The sequence below is a fragment of the Scyliorhinus torazame genome, chromosome 10 (genome assembly GCF_047496885.1).
Source record: "Scyliorhinus torazame isolate Kashiwa2021f chromosome 10, sScyTor2.1, whole genome shotgun sequence".
NCBI classification, from domain to species: Eukaryota; Metazoa; Chordata; class Chondrichthyes; order Carcharhiniformes; family Scyliorhinidae; genus Scyliorhinus; species Scyliorhinus torazame.
Genome location: NC_092716.1, coordinates 182,692,480 through 182,710,656, shown reverse-complemented (window position 1 = coordinate 182,710,656; position 18,177 = coordinate 182,692,480). Strand labels below are relative to the sequence as shown.

Here is an 18,177-nt window from a genome sequence, read left to right as displayed (position 1 = left end):
AACCCAGATAGGTATGCCAAAAAGGCACATCTCAGCCACACCCGACCCGTTAACGGCCCTTGGACTAACCTCCAGATCGATTTTATAGGTCCATTGCCCCCTTGCAGGAATGGCTATAAATATGTTCTGGTGGTCATTGACACTTTTACAAAGTGGGTGGAAGCATTTCCAGCCCGCACCAACACTGCAAAAACCACCGCCAAAATCCTAACCCACCACATTTTTACAAGATGGGGACTCCCCCGCAGTATTGAATCGGACCAAGGTTCTCACTTTATGGGACGGGTCATGCAGAACTTCCTCACGATATTTGTCATAACCCAAAAATTTCACATTGCGTACCACCCTCAGTCGAGTGGTATAGTGGAGCGCATGAATCGGACCCTAAAAACCACCCTTAGAAAAATGGTCCAGCAAAACAACACCACTTGGGATTCGGTCCTCCCCTTTGCACTGATGTTTTTGCGTAACACCGTTTCCACCTCCACAGGTTTCACCCCACACACCCTCATGACCGGACGCCCCATGAAAGGGACAGAATACTTGCTAGGTTTAGACCTAACCAGCCCCTAAGTCACGGCCCTCACCCACGAGAAGGCCGTGGAACAACTACTTGCAAAGAGAAAAAATGGCTCAGCTAGCAGCCGCTGTTAAACTGGGCACTAAAAGAAAACAGAGCAAGGCCTGTTTTGCTAAGGCAGTACATCCCACGGAGTACAACATAGGACAGCAAGTAATGTTGTCCGTGTACAACCCCAGCACGTTTCTGTCTCCAAAATACTCGGGTCCCTATTCAATTACGGCCAAAATAAGCCCGTCGGTATATAAAATTAAATACCAAAATGGTAAGACTGCATGGTTTCACATAAACCAGCTCAAGGTTTATGGAGCACAGTCAAACCACTCCCACCACGTCATGCTTGACGCAGCCGGCCAAACCCCGCCCACATCCAACGTGACCACTCCCACCCCTTCCACGTCCAGCCCAGACACGGACTCTCCACCGACTCCACCCATGAACTTTACGCTCTGCCCCGGAACGCCCACAGACTGCAGCAGCACAGGCAGCGACTGTGACGACAGCCACAGCACGCCTCCCTTCCATCCTGGTCCCACACCCAGCAACTCCGACCTCGACTCCAGTGACCCCCTTCCTCATCACCTACTTAAATAAACCCCACCACCGACCACCGAACTACACGGACGACCCCGACTTTGTCCCCACCCAACTTGACACCACTCATTGGCACCGCAACAACTCCTGCAGACTGGTCCGCAACGACGAGGACGATCCCAACTCACACCACGCAGCCCTTTCCGCCCTGATCCACTCCAGACTTTGGCACCCGGGAGAAGGTGACAACCCTGGGCCTGACTCCACCAACCCTTTTGCGACCCTGTTCGCAACCGAGAACTGAGGTGTCCACATGATGATTTAAAGGAGACACTTGGTGAAAAGTGTTGTCCTTCCTGATGGAACCTGCAGAATGTTTTACGTTGTCTGTCTGTTTGTTAAATGTTGTTCGTTGTCTGTCTGTTTGTTAAATGTTGTTTGTCCTACAGGAGAATTTTCTCACCGCCCCACACCCATTCACCTGAACTTTTTAGCTCTTTTCCAATTGGACAAGCCAGACGCTTGCTCAGCGGTACCAACTTGTCCACAGATACCTGGTCACCAGACCAGACGCCCATTCAGAGGAACTAGCTTTTCAGCTGATACGTGGTCACCAGACCAGACGCCCGATCGTAGCTACTCTTCTGATTTGATGGTAGAATCAGAACAGTAACCCCACCATGATGACTACATTTTTGTCCGTTCTTTGGTCGCTCAGGCAGTGGAGAAACGGCGTGAGACCCGTCCTGCCTGGGGACCCCCCCCCGTTGGTCAAAAACGCTCGGGTAGGGAAGATACGGTATTGGTAGCCGTCCTACCCGGGGACTCCACCCAAGTCTTACCCGTCGTGGCCCACACGCACCTCATTTGACCTTTTCTTTCAAAAACAGTTAATTTTATTTAGGCAACCTTTGGGTTGCTGCCACATGCTATTTACATCCTGGAACATTTGGATGATAAACCTAGCACTGGTCCACCATTGGGAAGTGTGCCGTGTCCAAACATTTGTTTTGAAAAAAAAAATGGGGGGAGAGTCACATACTGTGACCAATTATAAGGGTTTAATTGGCCCCAAGAAGGACAGACACACTAACACACCAGATATTAAACCGAAGTATTTACACTACGCTTGTCTTACAGAACTCCAGAAGCTCCAAGTCCGGAGAAAACCAGCAAACACAGGAAAAGGAAGGAAAGAAGACAGCCATGAGGACTCCTTTCATCGTGCTCAACACTCTTTTGATGAACTTTTGGTTGCGTGGGAATGTGGACCCCATCACTCCAAACCCCTTTACTGTCAACACTTCACGGCCAAGTAGTACCGAGGGCCCAGTCACCAACCACGCTGCATTATCCTGGTGTGCCAAGTTCATAACTTGGTACTCCTTATCGTACATCATTGAGGCACTGTTAGCATTGGCTATACTCGGTTGTACAGTACAGACCATGCGCCTCCGCAAGTGGAAAAGGAGAGCGTACCGCGCTCGAACCCCGGTATATCGGATCCGATCCCCGATATTCGGCTATGACCAGACCCCAGACCCCCGCGACATATGAATAATAAAACATGCACTGGCGGTTTTTCCTGTAAATAAAAAGAAAATGTATGGAAATGTATGATCCTGAGCTTGACTGCCAAGCCAGGAAAGAATATATTAAATGTTGTGATTGTTATTGTACGTTTAGAGAGATAAGATTGTATAATGCTTGAAAAATTGTTTAGGTAAAATTAGAGGTTCCCAGTTTATTTTTTATAGATACATGCACCTGCCTGACATAGCGCCCTCAAGAATTGTTTAGGTAAACTTTTGTGCATAGCTAGGGTCAGAGTAGTGGCCATGTAGGAGGTGCCCCCCCCCCCCCCCCCCAGTCAGGGAACGAAGAGGACAACATTTATGTGATCCTTCACGCTTTGCGTTAGGATCACAAGGCGGAAATGTAGCCACGTAAAATGGCTGCGTTCCGATTAATTGGGCCAAAACCCAGTTTAAAATGGCTAACCCGAAAGACTGCTGGGAAAAGCAGCTAAGAAGACACAAGCAGGCAGCTGCAGACAGTATTGCATATTCGGCTCTGGGAAGTTAGCCCAGATCGATACTCAGGGCTATCAACAGCCCATCAACCCAGGTATTTGCAGTTGCATTCAGGACTGTTTGCAGCCCATCTATCCAGACATCTGCAGTTAAATCGGCTATCCCCGGGAACAATTGCAACATATTAGCAATTGAATACCGGGCCAGACCTGTCGGCGCCTGCAGTGGCCGAAACAAAGACAGGTGAGCGACCACCCCCCGATCGAGGAATCGCCTCACCATTGGACACATCGACCCCAGAGATTGGGGACAGATCCAATCACTTGGGACTCAGGGTCAAGGGCCGCCCCGGGAGGCAGGAAGCCCCTGGGCCCTATAAAAGTGAGGGTCCAAGTTCAGATCTCGCTCTCTCTCCTCTTCGCCTGCTCGAGGCCTTCGCAAGACCAGCAACCGGCAACAGTAAGTTTGAATCCAGCGATCGCTATCCGGTAGAGACACCTAGCCACCGACCTGTAGCAGCCTTTTGAATCCCGCGGGCCAGATCCGATTGGACAAGCCATTCGTTTCCCTGACCTGGTGGACTCTTCCTAAGTTAAGTATTGGCCAGTCGTGATAGGTTTATTATATAAATAGTAGTATTAGGGTATTAATATTGCTTGTTGTATATAATAAATGACCGTTGTTTTAATCCTTACTAAGCGGTGTGCTGTATTATTAATCATAACCTGAACTTGAACCACGTGGCGGTATCAGAAAGATACCTGGCGACTCATGAGCAAAGGTGACGTAAACAGAGCAAATAGACTAAGGTTAAAAAGAGCAACAATACCGCTGCAGGCCTCCAGGACTGGCAGCGCCAGGTGTCGGGGGTGCGACGGGGCATGTCTCCGAGCGCATCTCAGTCCCACAGTGAGGCCCGGGGGCCACCGGGCTCCACGAGGGAGGAGGAGGTTCTGGGGCCCGTCCCGGTAGCTCCACCAAGGGACGTCCCGGTACACTCGGCCTCCCCCCGTTCCGTCCCTGCCGCATCTGGTGGGGAGCGGGCAGGTCAGGGTGGCACCACGCCATCCAGCACGTCCGCAGAGCAACCTGGCCCATCGAAGCCGGGCCACCCCAGGAAACGCGTGCCGAAGGGGAGCCATGTCGAAGGGCGTGATTCACAGCAGTCCGCCTCCACTCCTGCTGTACCATCTGGGAACACACCTAGACGTAGTGGTAGGGCCCGTAAGGCAAAGTCGTTAGGCACGTAAGAAGTTGGCACGGGTGCAGGGCACAGTTTAGTTGTAGGGGGTAGGGCACCTATGTTCACCACACGAATAAACGCACTGTTAAATTTGACTTGTAAGACTGTGTGCTATGTCCGGTGCCAGGGGGCTCGGGAGGCTGCCCGATTGGCTTTGTGGTATACGAGCCGTTCAAGATCTGTTCCGGATGTGGTGACCCTTTTCGCCCCCCGCCCCCCCATAATCGGACACCATTGTCCTCGGTACACCGACGCCAGCCACCCCACACGGGCATGTGGTGAAATATCCGTCACATAAGAACATAAGAACTAGGAGCAGGAGTAGGCCATCTGGCCCCTCGAGCCTGCTCCACCATTCAATGAGATCATGGCTGATCTTTTGTGGACTCAGCTCCACGTTCCGGCCCGAACACCATAACCCTTAATCCCTTTATTCTTCAAAAAACTATCTATCTTTATCTTAAAAACATTTAATGAAGGAGCCTCTACTGCTTCACTGGGCAAGGAATTCCATAGATTCACAACCCTTTGGGTGAAGAAGTTCCTCCTAAACTCAGTCCTAAATCTACTTCCCCTTATTTTGAGGCTATGCCCCCTAGTTCTGCTTTTATCCGCCAGTGGAAACAACCTGCCCGCATCTATCCTATCTATTCCCTTCATAATCTTATATGTTTCTATAAGATCCCCCCTCATCCTTCTAAATTCCAACGAGTACAGTCCCAGTCTACTCAACCTCTCCTCGTCCAACCCCTTCAGCTCTGGGATTAACCTAGTGAATCTCCTCTGCACACCCTCCAGTGCCAGTACGTCCTTTCTCAAGTAAGGAGACCAAAACTGAACACAATACTCCAGGTGTGGCCTCACTAACACCTTATACAATTGCAGCAGAACCTCCCTAGTCTTAAACTCCATCCCTCGAGCAATGAAGGACAAAATTCCATTTGCCTTCTTAATCACCTGTTGCACCTGAAAACCAACTTTCTGCGACTCATGCACTAACACACCCAGGTCTCTCTGCACAGCAGCATGTTTTAATATTTTATCATTTAAATAATAATCCCTTTTGCTGTTATTCCTACCAAAATGGATAACCTCACATTTGTCAACACTGTATTCCATCTGCCAGACCCTAGCCCATTCACTTAGCCTATCCAAATCCCTCTGCAGACTTCCAGTATCCTCTGCACTTTTTGCTTTACCACTTATCGTAGTGTCGTCTGCAAACTTGGACACATTGCCCTTGGTCCCCAACTCCAAATCATCTATGTAAATTGTGAACAGTTGTGGGCCCAACACTGATCCCTGAGGGACACCACTAGCTACTGATTGCCAACCAGAGAAACACCCATTAATCCCCACTCTTTGCTTTCTATTAATTAACCAATCCTCGATCCATGCTACTACTTTCCCCTTAATGCCATGCATCTTTATCTTCTGCAACAACCTTTCGTGTGGCACCTTGTCAAAGGCTTTCTGGAAATCCAGATATACCACATCCATTGGCTCCCCGTTATCTACAGCACTGTTAATGTCCTCAAAAAATTCCACTAAATTAGTTAGGCACGACCTGCCCTTTATGAACCCATGCTGCGTCTGTCCAATGGGACAATTTCCATCCAGATGCCTCGCTATTTCATCCTTGATGACAGATTCCAGCATCTTCCCTACTACCGAAGTTAAGCTCACTGGCCTATAATTACCCACTTTCTGCCTACCTCCTTTTTTAAACAGTGGTGTCACGTTTGCTAATTTCCAATCCGCCGGGACCACCCCAGAGTCTAGTGAATTTTGGTAAATTATCACTAGTGCATTTGCAATTTCCCTAGCCATCTCTTTTAGCACTCTGGGATGCATTCCATCAGGGCCAGGAGACTTGTCTACCTTTAGCCCCATTAGCTTGCCCATCACTACCTCCTTGGTGATATCAATCCTCTCAAGGTCCTCACCTGTCATAGCCTCATTTCCATCAGTCACTGGCATGTTATCTGTGTCTTCCACTGTGAAGACCGACCCAAAAAACCTGTTCAGTTCCTCAGCCATTTCCTCATCTCCCATTATTAAATCTCCCTTCTCAACCTCTAAAGGACCAATATTTACCTTAGCCACTCTTTTTTGTTTTATGTATTTGTAGAAATTTTTACTATCTGTTTTTATATTCTGAGCAAGTTTACTCTCATAATCTATCTTACTCTTCTTTATAGCTTTTTTAGTAGCTTTCTGTTGCCCCCTAAAGATTTCCCAGTCCTCTAGTCTCCCACTGATCTTTGCTACTTTGTATGTTTTTTCCTTCAATTTGATACTCTCCCTTATTTCCTTAGATATCCACGGTCGATTTTCCCTCTTTTTACCGTCCTTCCTTTTTGTTGGTATAAACTTTTGCTGGGCACTGTGAAAAATCACTTGGAAGGTTCTCCACTGTTCCTCAACTGTTTCACCATAAAGTCTTTGCTCCCAGTCTACCTTAGCTAGTTCTTCTCTCATCCCATTGTAATCTCCTTTGTTTAAGCACAAAACACTCGTGCTTGATTTTACCTTCTCACCCTCCATCTGTATTTTAAATTCCACCATATTGTGATCGCTCCTTCCGAGAGGATCCCTAACTATGAGATCCTGAATCAATCCTGTCTCATTACACAGGACCACATCTAGGACCGCTTGTTCCCTCGTAGGTTCCATTACATACTGTTCGAGGAAACTATCGCGGATACATTCTATAAACTCCTCCTCAAGGCTGCCTTGACCGACCTGGTTAAACCAATCAACATGTAGATTAAAATCCCCCATGATAACTGCTGTACCATTTCTACATGCATCTGTTATTTCTTTGTTTATTGCCTGCCCCACCATAATGTTACTATTTGGTGGCCTATAGATTACTCCTATCAGTGACTTTTTCGCCTTACTATTCCTGATTTCCACCCAAATGGATTCAACCTTATCCTCCATAGCACCGATGTCATCCCTTACGGTTGCCCGGATGTCATCCTTAAATAACAGAGCTACACCACCTCCCTTACCATCCACTCCATCCTTCCGAAAAGTTTGATACCCTCGGATATTTAACTCCCAGTCGTGACCATCCTTTAACCATGTTTCAGTAATGGCCACTAAATCATAGTCATTCATGATGATTTGCGCCATCAACTCATTTACCTTATTCCGAATACTACGAGCATTCAGGTAAAGTACACTTATGTTGGCTTTTTTACCTCTGTTCTTAATCTTAACACCTCGATCAGTAACCTCTCCTAAGTTATATTTCCTCTTAACCTTTCTCCTAATTTTCCTTGTCGTTGAACCCATATCTTCCTGTAACAACCTGCTGCGTCGCTTACCATTAATGTTTTCACTTTCCGTTTTATTTCTTTTAGTATTCCTGGTCCTATTCACTGAGCTCCCCTCAGTCACTGTACCTTGTACTGTCGCCCTTTTTGATTTTTGACTATGCCTTCTCTGCCTTACACTTTCCCCCTTACTGCCTTTTATTTCTGTCCCTGTTTTACTACCTTCCAACTTCCTGCATTGGTTCCCATCCCCCTGCCACATTAGTTTAAACTCTCCCCAACAGCTCTAGCAAACACCCCCCCTAGGACATCGGTTCCAGTCCTGCCCAGGTGCAGACCGTCCGGTTTGTACTGGTCCCACCTCCCCCAGAATCGGTTCCAATGTCCCAGGAATTTGAATCCCTCCCTCTTGCACCATCTCTCGAGCCACGTATTCATCCTCTCTATCCTGACATTCCTACTCTGACTAGCTCGTGGCACAGGTAGCAATCCTGAGATTACTACCTTTGAGGTCCTACTTTTTAGTTTAACTCCTAGCTCCCTAAATTCAGCTTGTAGGACCTCGTCCCGTTTTTTACCTATATCGTTGGTGCCTATGTGCACCACGACAGCTGGCTGTTCACCCTCCCCCCCCAGAATGTCCTGCAGCCGCTCCGAGACATCCTTGACCCTTGCACCAGGGAGGCAACATACCATCCTGGAGTCTCGATTGCGTCCGCAGAACCGCCTGTCTATTCCCCTTACAATTGAGTCTCCTATCACTATAGCCCTGCCATTCTTCTTCCTGCCCAGCTGCGCAGCAGAGCCAGCCATGGTGCCATGAACCTGGCTGCTGCTGCCTTCCCCTGGTGAGCCATCTCCCTCAACAGTATCCAAAGCGGTATATCTGTTTTGCAGGGAGATGACCGCAGAGGACATCCGCACTGCCTTCCTACTCTTGCTCTGTCTTTTGGTCACCCATTTACTATCTCCCTCAGTACCTTTCACCTGCGGTGTGACCAACTCGCTAAACGTGCTATCCACGACGTCCTCAGCATCGCGGACGCTCCAAAGTGAGTCCATCCGCAGCTCCAGAGCCGTCAAGCGGTCTAACAGGAGCTGCAACTGGACACACTTCTTGCACGTGAAGTCAGGGACAGTGGACGTGTCCCTGAGCTCCCACATCGCACACGAGGAGCATGACACGGGTCTGAGATCTCCTGCCATGTCTTAAACCTTCGGTTAACTTCAACAATTTCAATTTCCCCAGAAAAAAATTAAATAATTAAATAAACAATGAAGAAAAAAATAAATAAATATACCAATGAAAAGAAACAGAAAAACAGAAACACTACTTACCAGTCACAAAAAGCACTTCCTCCCCACCCAGCTTTGAATTCCCACCTCGATTCAAATTCCCAAACTCACTCTTTGCTGCCTCACTCCTGGCTGTCTTCTCTGTCTCGAAGGCTGTGACCACCGGAGTGCATGGTTCAGCTGTAGCCATGAGTCAGACCTTGGCTGGCGAATCTGAGCACACAGCTCATTGCAGGGCGGGCTGTCATCATTCAACATGGCACTGTTCACACCCGCTTACACAATCATCAATGTTGTGCAATCCCGTAGTGCCGCAGTGGTAAGGTGATGTGGAATTGTTGCCGTCAACGCGGTGCAGGGGTGCGGGGGGAGGTGGTGGGTGCTGTGTGGTGCCCGTGTACAGGAGTGACGGTGCAAGTGGCAGTGTTCAGCGAATCCCACCCCCACAGTGCGTGAACCGTGCGGCCACCAACGCGTCGCGTGGCCGCTGTCCCTGGCGGTGCCGTCGCGCAGCCTCCTGGGCGGAACGAGCTGCCGGGCAGTGTCTGCGTCCTGCACCCCTCCCCCACCCTGATGCGCCCCATCATCCTCATCCTCCGCATCCTCCTCTTCCCCATCCCCCTCGTTTGCGTTGGTTCCGGTGCCGTCGGGTCCTCCCTCCGGCTCCTCCACCAGTGCATCTCCCTCTGCATGGCAATGTTGTTCAGTGCACAGCAGACCACAACTATGCAACCGACCCTGTCGGGTTGGTACTGCAGGGCCCCTCCTGATCGGTCCAGGCATCTGAAGCGCATCTTCAGCAGCCCGAAGCACCGCTCCACCACACCCCTGGTTGCTGCATGTGCCTCATTGTATAGGCTCTCCGCGTTGGTGTGAGGCCTCCGTATTGGCGTCAGCAGCCATGACCTCAATGGATAGCCCTTGTCGCCCAGCAACCAGCCCCTCAGCCGGGGGGGGGGGCGTCCATTGAACATTGCGGGGATGAACGACTGTGCCAGAATGTAGGCGTCATGCACACTGCCGGGGTACTTTGCACACACGTGCATGATCTTCATGTGGGGGTCGCACACCACCTGAATGTTCATGGAGTCCGCGCCCTTCCTGTTCATGAACATGTCCCTGCTGTCTGCAGGTGGGCGCATGGGGACGTGCACACCATCGATGACACCCTGGACCATCGGTATCCCGGCCACCTTGGCGAATCCACGTGCCCGTGCTTCCTGCTGTGCTCAGTCCTCAGGGAATTGAATGTACCTGTCCGCGATGGCGTACAAGGCGTCGGTGACGGCCCTGATGCAACTGTGGACCGATGCCTGTGATATCCCGGAGAGGTCACCGTTCGGCGCCTGGAAGGAACCGGTCGCATAGAAGTTTAGGGCCACCGTCACCTTGACGGAGACTGGTATCGCGTGTCCTCCTCCCATTCCACGTGGTGCGAGGTGCGCCACGAGCTGGCATATATGTGCGACCGTCTCCCTGCTGAACCGTAGTCTCCTCCTGCATGTGATGTCCGGTAGGGCCTCGAACGACATTCTGTCACGGTACACCCTCAGCCTTGCTGGACGCCTGTGGCGCCCTGGCACCACCATCAGTGGATCCTCCTGCTCCTCCTCCTCCTCCTGCTCCCCCCCAAGCACTTCCTCTGCATTCCTCGCCGTCTGGCGATCAACGTTCCCCTCAGCATCCCCCTGTACATTCGGGTCCTGAGCGCCTGCATGTCGACGACGGGCCACTCCGCGGCCATCCCCTCTGCTGCACCGGCAACCGCTGCATCTGCAGCCACTGTGGGCCGTCCGACTCTATGCTGCCGGATGGCAAACTCCAGAGCTGCGGCTCCAACCACGGCAGTGAACGTTGCTGTCTGGTTGGTATACATGGTGACCTGCAGGAGGGTGGTGGGGGGCAGAGAAACAACATGTTACACGGAGGTTCTTCCACACCTCGCCAGCCGGGCTGCATGGGATACCTGTGTGCCCTGGTGGCCTGGTCGCGCTGCAGATACGCAGCCAGCATAACACCTGGTCACTGTCTGCGCCCAACGGTCACTTCACACCGTACTGCTCACCAGTGTGCCACTCGCCTGTGCCCATCAGCCACACGCACCCTGCGGCCGTGTCCTCGTCACCGTCCTGCCATATCAGAGCGGCTGACATGTGGCATCCGCGGATGGACGATACCATCCACACTCTCCCCCACCTGCACACTCTCCCTCACCCCCCTCCCACCTGCACGCTCTCCCGCAACCCCCCCACCTGCAAACTCTCCCGCCGCACCCCCCTCCCACCTGCACGCTCTCCCTCACCCCCCTCCCACCTGCACGCTCTCCCTCACCCCCCCCCACCTGCACACTCTCCCTCACCCCCCCCACCTGCACACTCTCCCTCACCCCCCTCCCACCTGCACGCTCTCCCGCAACCCCCCCACCTGCAAACTCTCCCTCACCCCCCTCCCACCTGCACGCTCTCCCTCACCCCCCCCACCTGCACACTCTCCCTCACCCCCCTCCCACCTGCACGCTCTCCCGCAACCCCCCCACCTGCAAACTCTCCCGCCGCACCCCCCTCCCACCTGCACGCTCTCCCTCACCCCCCTCCCACCTGCACGCTCTCCCTCACCCCCCCCCACCTGCACACTCTCCCTCACCCCCCCCACCTGCACACTCTCCCTCACCCCCCTCCCACCTGCACGCTCTCCCGCAACCCCCCCACCTGCAAACTCTCCCTCACCCCCCTCCCACCTGCACGCTCTCCCTCACCCCCCCCACCTGCACACTCTCCCTCACCCCCCTCCCACCTGCACGCTCTCCCGCAACCCCCCCACCTGCAAACTCTCCCGCCGCACCCCCCTCCCACCTGCACTCTCCCTCACCCCCCCCACCTGCACACTCTCCCGCCCCCCCCCCACCTGCACACTCTCCCGCCCCCCCCACCTGCACACTCTCCCTCACCCCCCCACCTGCACACTCTCCCTCACCCCCCCTCCCACCTGCACGCTCTCCCGCAATCCCCCCATCTGCAAACTTTCCCGCCGCACCCCCCTCCCACCTGCACACACTCCCTCGCTCCCCCCTCCCACCTGCACACTCTCCCTCACCCCTGCCCCACCTGCACACTCTCCCGCCCCCCTCCCACCTGCACACTCTCCCGCCCCCCTCCCACCTGCACACTCTCCCTCACCCCCCCCACCTGCACACTCTCCCGCCCCCCCTCCCACCTGCACACTCTCCCTCACCCCTGCCCCACCTGCACACTCTCCCGCCCCCCCCCACCTGCACACTCTCCCGCCCCCCTCCCACCTGCACACTCTCCCGCCCCCCCCCCACCTGCACACTCTCCCGCCCCCCCTCCCACCTGCACACTCTCCCGCACCCCCCTCCCACCTGCACACTCTCCCGCACACATACCCCCATCTGCACACTCTCCCGCCCCCCCTCCCACCTGCACACTCTCCCGCACCCCCCTCCCACCTGCACACTCTCCCGTACACATACCCCCATCTGCACACTCTCCCTCACCCCCCACTTTGGCAGCAGCCTTCTCAGGGAAGCCGACCCGGTCTCCGGGCGCTGCGCTACAGTCCGCTCACCTCCTGCCTGCTCAGCGTCAGCCAGCACGACTGGCTGACGACTATAAAAAGCAGATGTGAACGGCGACGGCGTGAACTGGGGTCACGCCGTCGGGACTTCTACCCATCCGGGCCTGAGAATAGCAGGGGTGCCGGAGAATCGCCGTTTTGGGTGTCTCGGGCGATTCTCCGGCCTGCGGCCCCCGAAACTCGACCGTGCCGTTCCCGCCGCTGAGGAGAATCGCGGGAGGGTGTCGGACCGGCGTCGCGGGAAATTTTGGCTGCCCAGGCGATTCTCCCAACTGGCGTGGGAGTGGAGAATCGCGCCCATGATCTTCCGAGGACCGTCGTGACTTTTCACATTTACAACTTCACCAAACTGCGATCTAATTGGTTTTCAAAGTCTCAAATGAACACAATTAGAATTTAAGTTCAAAAAGTACCTCGAACTTGAACAAATAAATTTGTGATCAACTCCTTAAGGGATAACCTTCATTATTTCAACACAAGCAATGAAACTTATCAAATTAAAATAGCACTTTGGAAGTGATGATGCTCTCCAACCCCCTGAACCTAACAGTCGCAGAAGGCCAAAATGGTTAATTTTAGGACTTCCTATGTTATACTCCATTTGCCAGATCTTTGTCCACTCACTTAACCTATCTATATCTTTTTGTGGCCTCCTTATGTCCTCTTCACAACTTACTTTCCTCCCAATGTTTGTGTCATCAGCAAATTTGACAACCATACCATCTATTCTTTCATCCAAGTAATTTATATAAATTGTAAATAGTTGAGGTCCCAGCACTGATCCCTGTGGCACACCATTCATTACATCTTGCCAACCAGGCAAGTCAGTCAGGGTGAACAACGCTCTCAACTACCTACACCTGCTTATGGCTGCCATGGTCAGTCTCAAGGGCAGACCAACGGGGAGGTCCTCTAATCTGGATGCCAACTCCCCTCCTTTCCTATCTACTGGGTGGCCAAGGTCAGCAGCATGGGACTGAAATGCAACCAAAAATTGAAGAAATTCCCTTGTGGAGAATATAATATATATACTGCCTCTCAGGAAGTGATGTGAGAAATTATATATGATGTCGAATTTGTGTCTAAAGTGGGATATATTTTGTAGCTCTAGGAACCACAGGACACAAGTACCCATTTAAATGTGAGGAGTGGGTGTCTCAGGTTTATTTTCATATCATTCAGACTGTGGGGCAGCACAGTGGGCACCACTGCTGCCTCACAGCACCAGAGACCCAGGTTCAATTGCAGCCTTGGGTGGTTTTGCAGAGTCTGCATGTTCTCCCGTCTGCATGGTTAACTCCAGGTGCTCCAGTTTCCTACCACATGTCCCGAAAAACGTGCTTGTTGGTGAATTGGACATTCTGAATCCTCCCTGTGTACCCGAACAGGTGCACTCCAGCAACTAGGGGCTTTTTACAGGAACTTCATTGTTGCGCCAATGTGAGCCTAGTTGTGACAATAATAATAAAGATTATTATTTCCTCGGAGTGCTGGGGTTTCCGACCACAGTCCAAAGATGCGGTGGTTAGGGGAATTGTCCATGCTAAATCGTTGAAAAGTTAGGTGGGGCAACTGGGTTAGAGGGATAGGCGTGGGCCTGGGTCGGATGCCCGTTGAGTCGGTGCAGGCTCGATGAGTGGAAATGGCTCCTTCCGCAAGAAATATCTCTGGGTGTCACCAACAAGATCAGCATTTATAACCGATCCCTAACTGCCTTGATTATGTTGGTGGCGGGCCCAAGACCACATTTCCGATATGGCACTTACGGGTCTTCTCATGATCACGTTCACGGCCGATTTTTGATTACAAAAAACAATAACCTTGAACGAAAGGGAGCCGCCACGGGAAGCCAAATGGGCGGTGTCTGCACGGATGTAAATTTTCTCAACTTTTCGACACAAATAGACCCAGGAAAGGCAACAAACACCGAGTTGTCAAGCGGTTTAAAAGAGCCAGTGCCGGGGAAGAACGTGTATTTCTCTGTTGTTGTTCGGGCGTCATTTTGTCAGTCGGGGTTTCTTCATTCGATGTTCTTTTTAAAGCCCCCCCTTCCCTCCCCCCCTCTTACTGTGCAGGACCCGTGCACCGCGGGACGTTCCTTTACCTGTCGGAGAGGCGAGCCACACTGCGAGCAGAGCCCCACACAGGAATGTGCACTGGCCACGGTTCATCGTCACTCCAGTCGCCGCAGCCATTTCATGAAATAAAGAGTAAAAAAATACAGCAGTCTTTACTTTCGGTTTCGCACCTTCTTGTTCACGTCATTCACTATTTCACTCATAACAAGACGGTGGTCAGGGCCGCCCGTGATTTGAACTGGATTTCCAGCCACCGCCGTGAAATCCCAGCGTGTTTCTTGAGCCCGCTGCTCATAATCAAGTCCATTAATTTTTTTGTTGTTGCATTTCTTTGAAAATGTTTGTTTGCCGCCGCAAGAACCCGAAATCCTTGAACTCCCGATAAGGGCCAGCGGCTGAGGGACAGACTGTGAAATTGATGAAAAAGATGTTTCTCACATTTATTTTAAGGACAGCTGATAAAGAAAAAGAGACCCGAGTTTTTCTTTCAAAAAATATACTTTCTTCATAAAATCTATCATAAACATTACAGAACATTTCGAATTGTCCTGACTGTACATTTCCATCAGAGTTACACATTCCCTTGATTTTCTTCCATTCAATTTTGATAACCTTACACACATATTGCTCTTTACGTTACAATTCCTTCTTAAACATTTACATTGTCATGTTTCTTTTATACATTGGAGTGTTAATGACACAGACCGAGAGGGGTTTACACTGTTACCAGCCCCTCGGTGTACATAGAACATAGAGCGATACAGCGCAGTACAGGCCCTTCGGCCCACGATGTTGCACCAAAACAAAAGCCATCTAACCTACACTATGCCATTATCATCCATATGTTTATCCAATAAACTTTTAAATGCCCTCAATGTTGGCGAGTTCACTACTGTAGCAGGTAGGGCATTCCACGGCCTCACTACTCTTTGCGTAAAGAACCTACCTCTGACCTCTATCCTATATCTATTACCCCTCAGTTTAAAGCTATGTCCCCTCGTGCCAGCCATTTCCATCCGCGGGAGAAGGCTCTCACTGTCCACCCTATCTAACCCCCTGATCATTTTGTATGCCTCTATTAAGTCTCCTCTTAACCTTCTTCTCTCCAACGAAAGCAACCTCAAGTCCCTCAGCCTTTCCTCATAAGATTTTCCCTCCATACCAGGCAACATCCTGGTAAATCTCCTCTGCACCCCCTCCAAAGCCTCCACGTCCTTCCTATAATGCGGTGACCAGAACTGTACGCAATACTCCAAATGCGGCCGTACCAGAGTTCTGTACAGCTGCAACATGACCTCCTGACTCCGGAACTCAATCCCTCTACCAATAAAGGCCAACACTCCATAGGCCTTCTTCACAACCCTATCAACCTGGGTGGCAACTTTCAGGGATCTATGTACATGGACACCTAGATCCCTCTGCTCATCCACACTTCCAAGAACTTTACCATTAGCCAAATATTCCGCATTCCTGTTATTCCTTCCAAAGTGAATCACCTCACACTTCTCTTCATTAAACTCCATTTGCCACCTCTCAGCCCAGCTCTGCAGCTTATCTATATCCCTCTGTAACCTGCTACATCCTTCCACACTATCGACAACACCACCGACTTTAGTATCGTCTGCAAATTTACTCACCCACCCTTCTGCGCCTTCCTCTAGGTCATTGATAGAAATGACAAACAGCAACGGCCCCAGAACCGATCCTTGTGGTACTCCACTTGTAACTGAACTCCATTCTGAACATTTCCCATCAACCACCACCCTCTGTCTTCTTTCAGCTAGCCAATTTCTGATCCACATCTCTAAATTACCCTCAATCCCCAGCCTCCGTATTTTCTGCAATAGCCTACCGTGGGGAACCTTATCAAACGCTTTGCTGAAATCCATATACACCACATCAACTGCTCTACCCTCGTCTACCTGTTCAGTCACCTTCTCAAATAACTCAATAAGGTTTGTGAGGCATGACCTACCCTTCACAAAGCCATGCTGACTATCCCTGCTCATATTATTCCTATCTAGATGATTATAAATCTTGTCTCTTATAATCCCCTCCAAGACTACCCACTACAGACGTGAGGCTCACCGGTCTATAGTTGCCGGGGTTGTCTCTGCTCCCCTTTTTGAACAAAGGGACCACATTTGCTATCCTCCAGTCCTCTGGCACTATTCCTGTAGCCAATGATGACATAAAAATCAAAGCCAAAGGTCCAGAAATCTCTTCCCTGGCCTCCCAGAGAATCCCAGGATAAATCCCATCAGGACCCGGGGACTTCTCTATTTTCAGCCTGTCCAGAATTGCCAACACCTCTTCCCTCCGTACCTCAATGCCATCTATTCTATTAGCCTGGGTCTCAGCATTCTCCTCCAAAACATTATCTTTTTCCTGAGTGAATACTGACAAAAAATATCCATTTAGTATCTCGCCTATCTCTTCAGACTCCACACACAACTTCCCATCCCTGTCCTTGACTGGTCCTACTCTTTCCCTAGTCATTCGCTTATTCCTGACATACCAAGAGAAAGCTTTTGGGTTTTCCTTGATCCTACCTGCCAAATACTTCTCATGTCCCCTTCTTGCTCGTCTTAGCTCTCTCTTTAGATCCTTCCTCGCTACCTTGTAACTATCCATCGCCCCAACTGAAACTTCACACCTCATCTTCACATAGGCCTCCTTCTTCCTCTTAACAAGAGATTCCACTTCTTTGGTAAACCACGGTTCCCTCGCTCGACGCCTTCCTCCCTGCCTGACCGGTACATACTTATCAAGAACACGCAGTGGCTGATCCTTGAACAAGCTCCACTTATCCAGTGTGCCCAACACTTGCAGCCTACTTCTCCACCTTATCCCCCCCCCAAGTCACGTCTAATGGCATCATAATTGCCCTTCCCCCAGCTATAACTCTTGCCCTGCGGTGTATACTTATCCCTTTCCATCATTAACGTAAACGTCACCGAATTGTGGTCACTGTCCCCAAAGTGCTCTCCTACCTCCAAATCCAACACCTGGCCTGGTTCATTACCCAAAACCAAATCCAACGTGGCCTCGCCTCTTGTTGGCCTGTCAACATATTGTGTCAGGAAACCCTCCTGCACACACTGTACAAAAAAACGACCCATCTAATGTACTCGAACTATATCTTTTCCAGTCAATATTTGGAAAGGTAAAGTCTCCCATAATAACCACCCTGTTACTTTCGCTCTTATCCAGGATCATCCTCGCCATCCTTTCCTCTACATCCCTAGAACTATTTGGAGGCCTATAGAAGACTCCCAACAGTGTGACCTCTCCTTTCATGTTTCTAACCTCAGCCCATACTACCTCGGAAGATGAGTCCCCATCTAGCATCCTCTCCGCCACCGTAATACTGCTCTTGACTAGCAGCGCCACACCTCCCCCTCTTTTGCCTCCTTCTCTGAGCTTACTAAAACACCTAAACCCCGGAACCTGCAACATCCATTCCTGTCCCTGCTCTATCCATGTCTCCGAAATGGCCACAACATCGAAGTCCCAGGTACCAACCCATGCTGCC

At 51.0% G+C, this 18,177-nt stretch overlaps 1 protein-coding gene across 2 annotated transcripts in view; it reads right to left on the bottom strand.

The window, feature by feature from the left end:
* Positions 1-14,905, bottom strand: part of LOC140384410 (uncharacterized) — an 85,913-nt gene extending 71,008 nt beyond the window's left edge. Inside the window, exon 1 of one of the 2 annotated variants that reach the window (XM_072466089.1) lies at positions 14,669-14,905. In XM_072466089.1, the coding sequence (XP_072322190.1) occupies positions 14,669-14,759 (91 nt within the window). In that variant the 5' untranslated portion in view covers positions 14,760-14,905. Of the gene's footprint in view, positions 1-14,384; positions 14,589-14,668 lie in introns of those variants that run through there. The other variant, XM_072466090.1, reaches the window with a different exon arrangement.
* Positions 14,906-18,177: the final 3,272 nt, after the last annotated feature.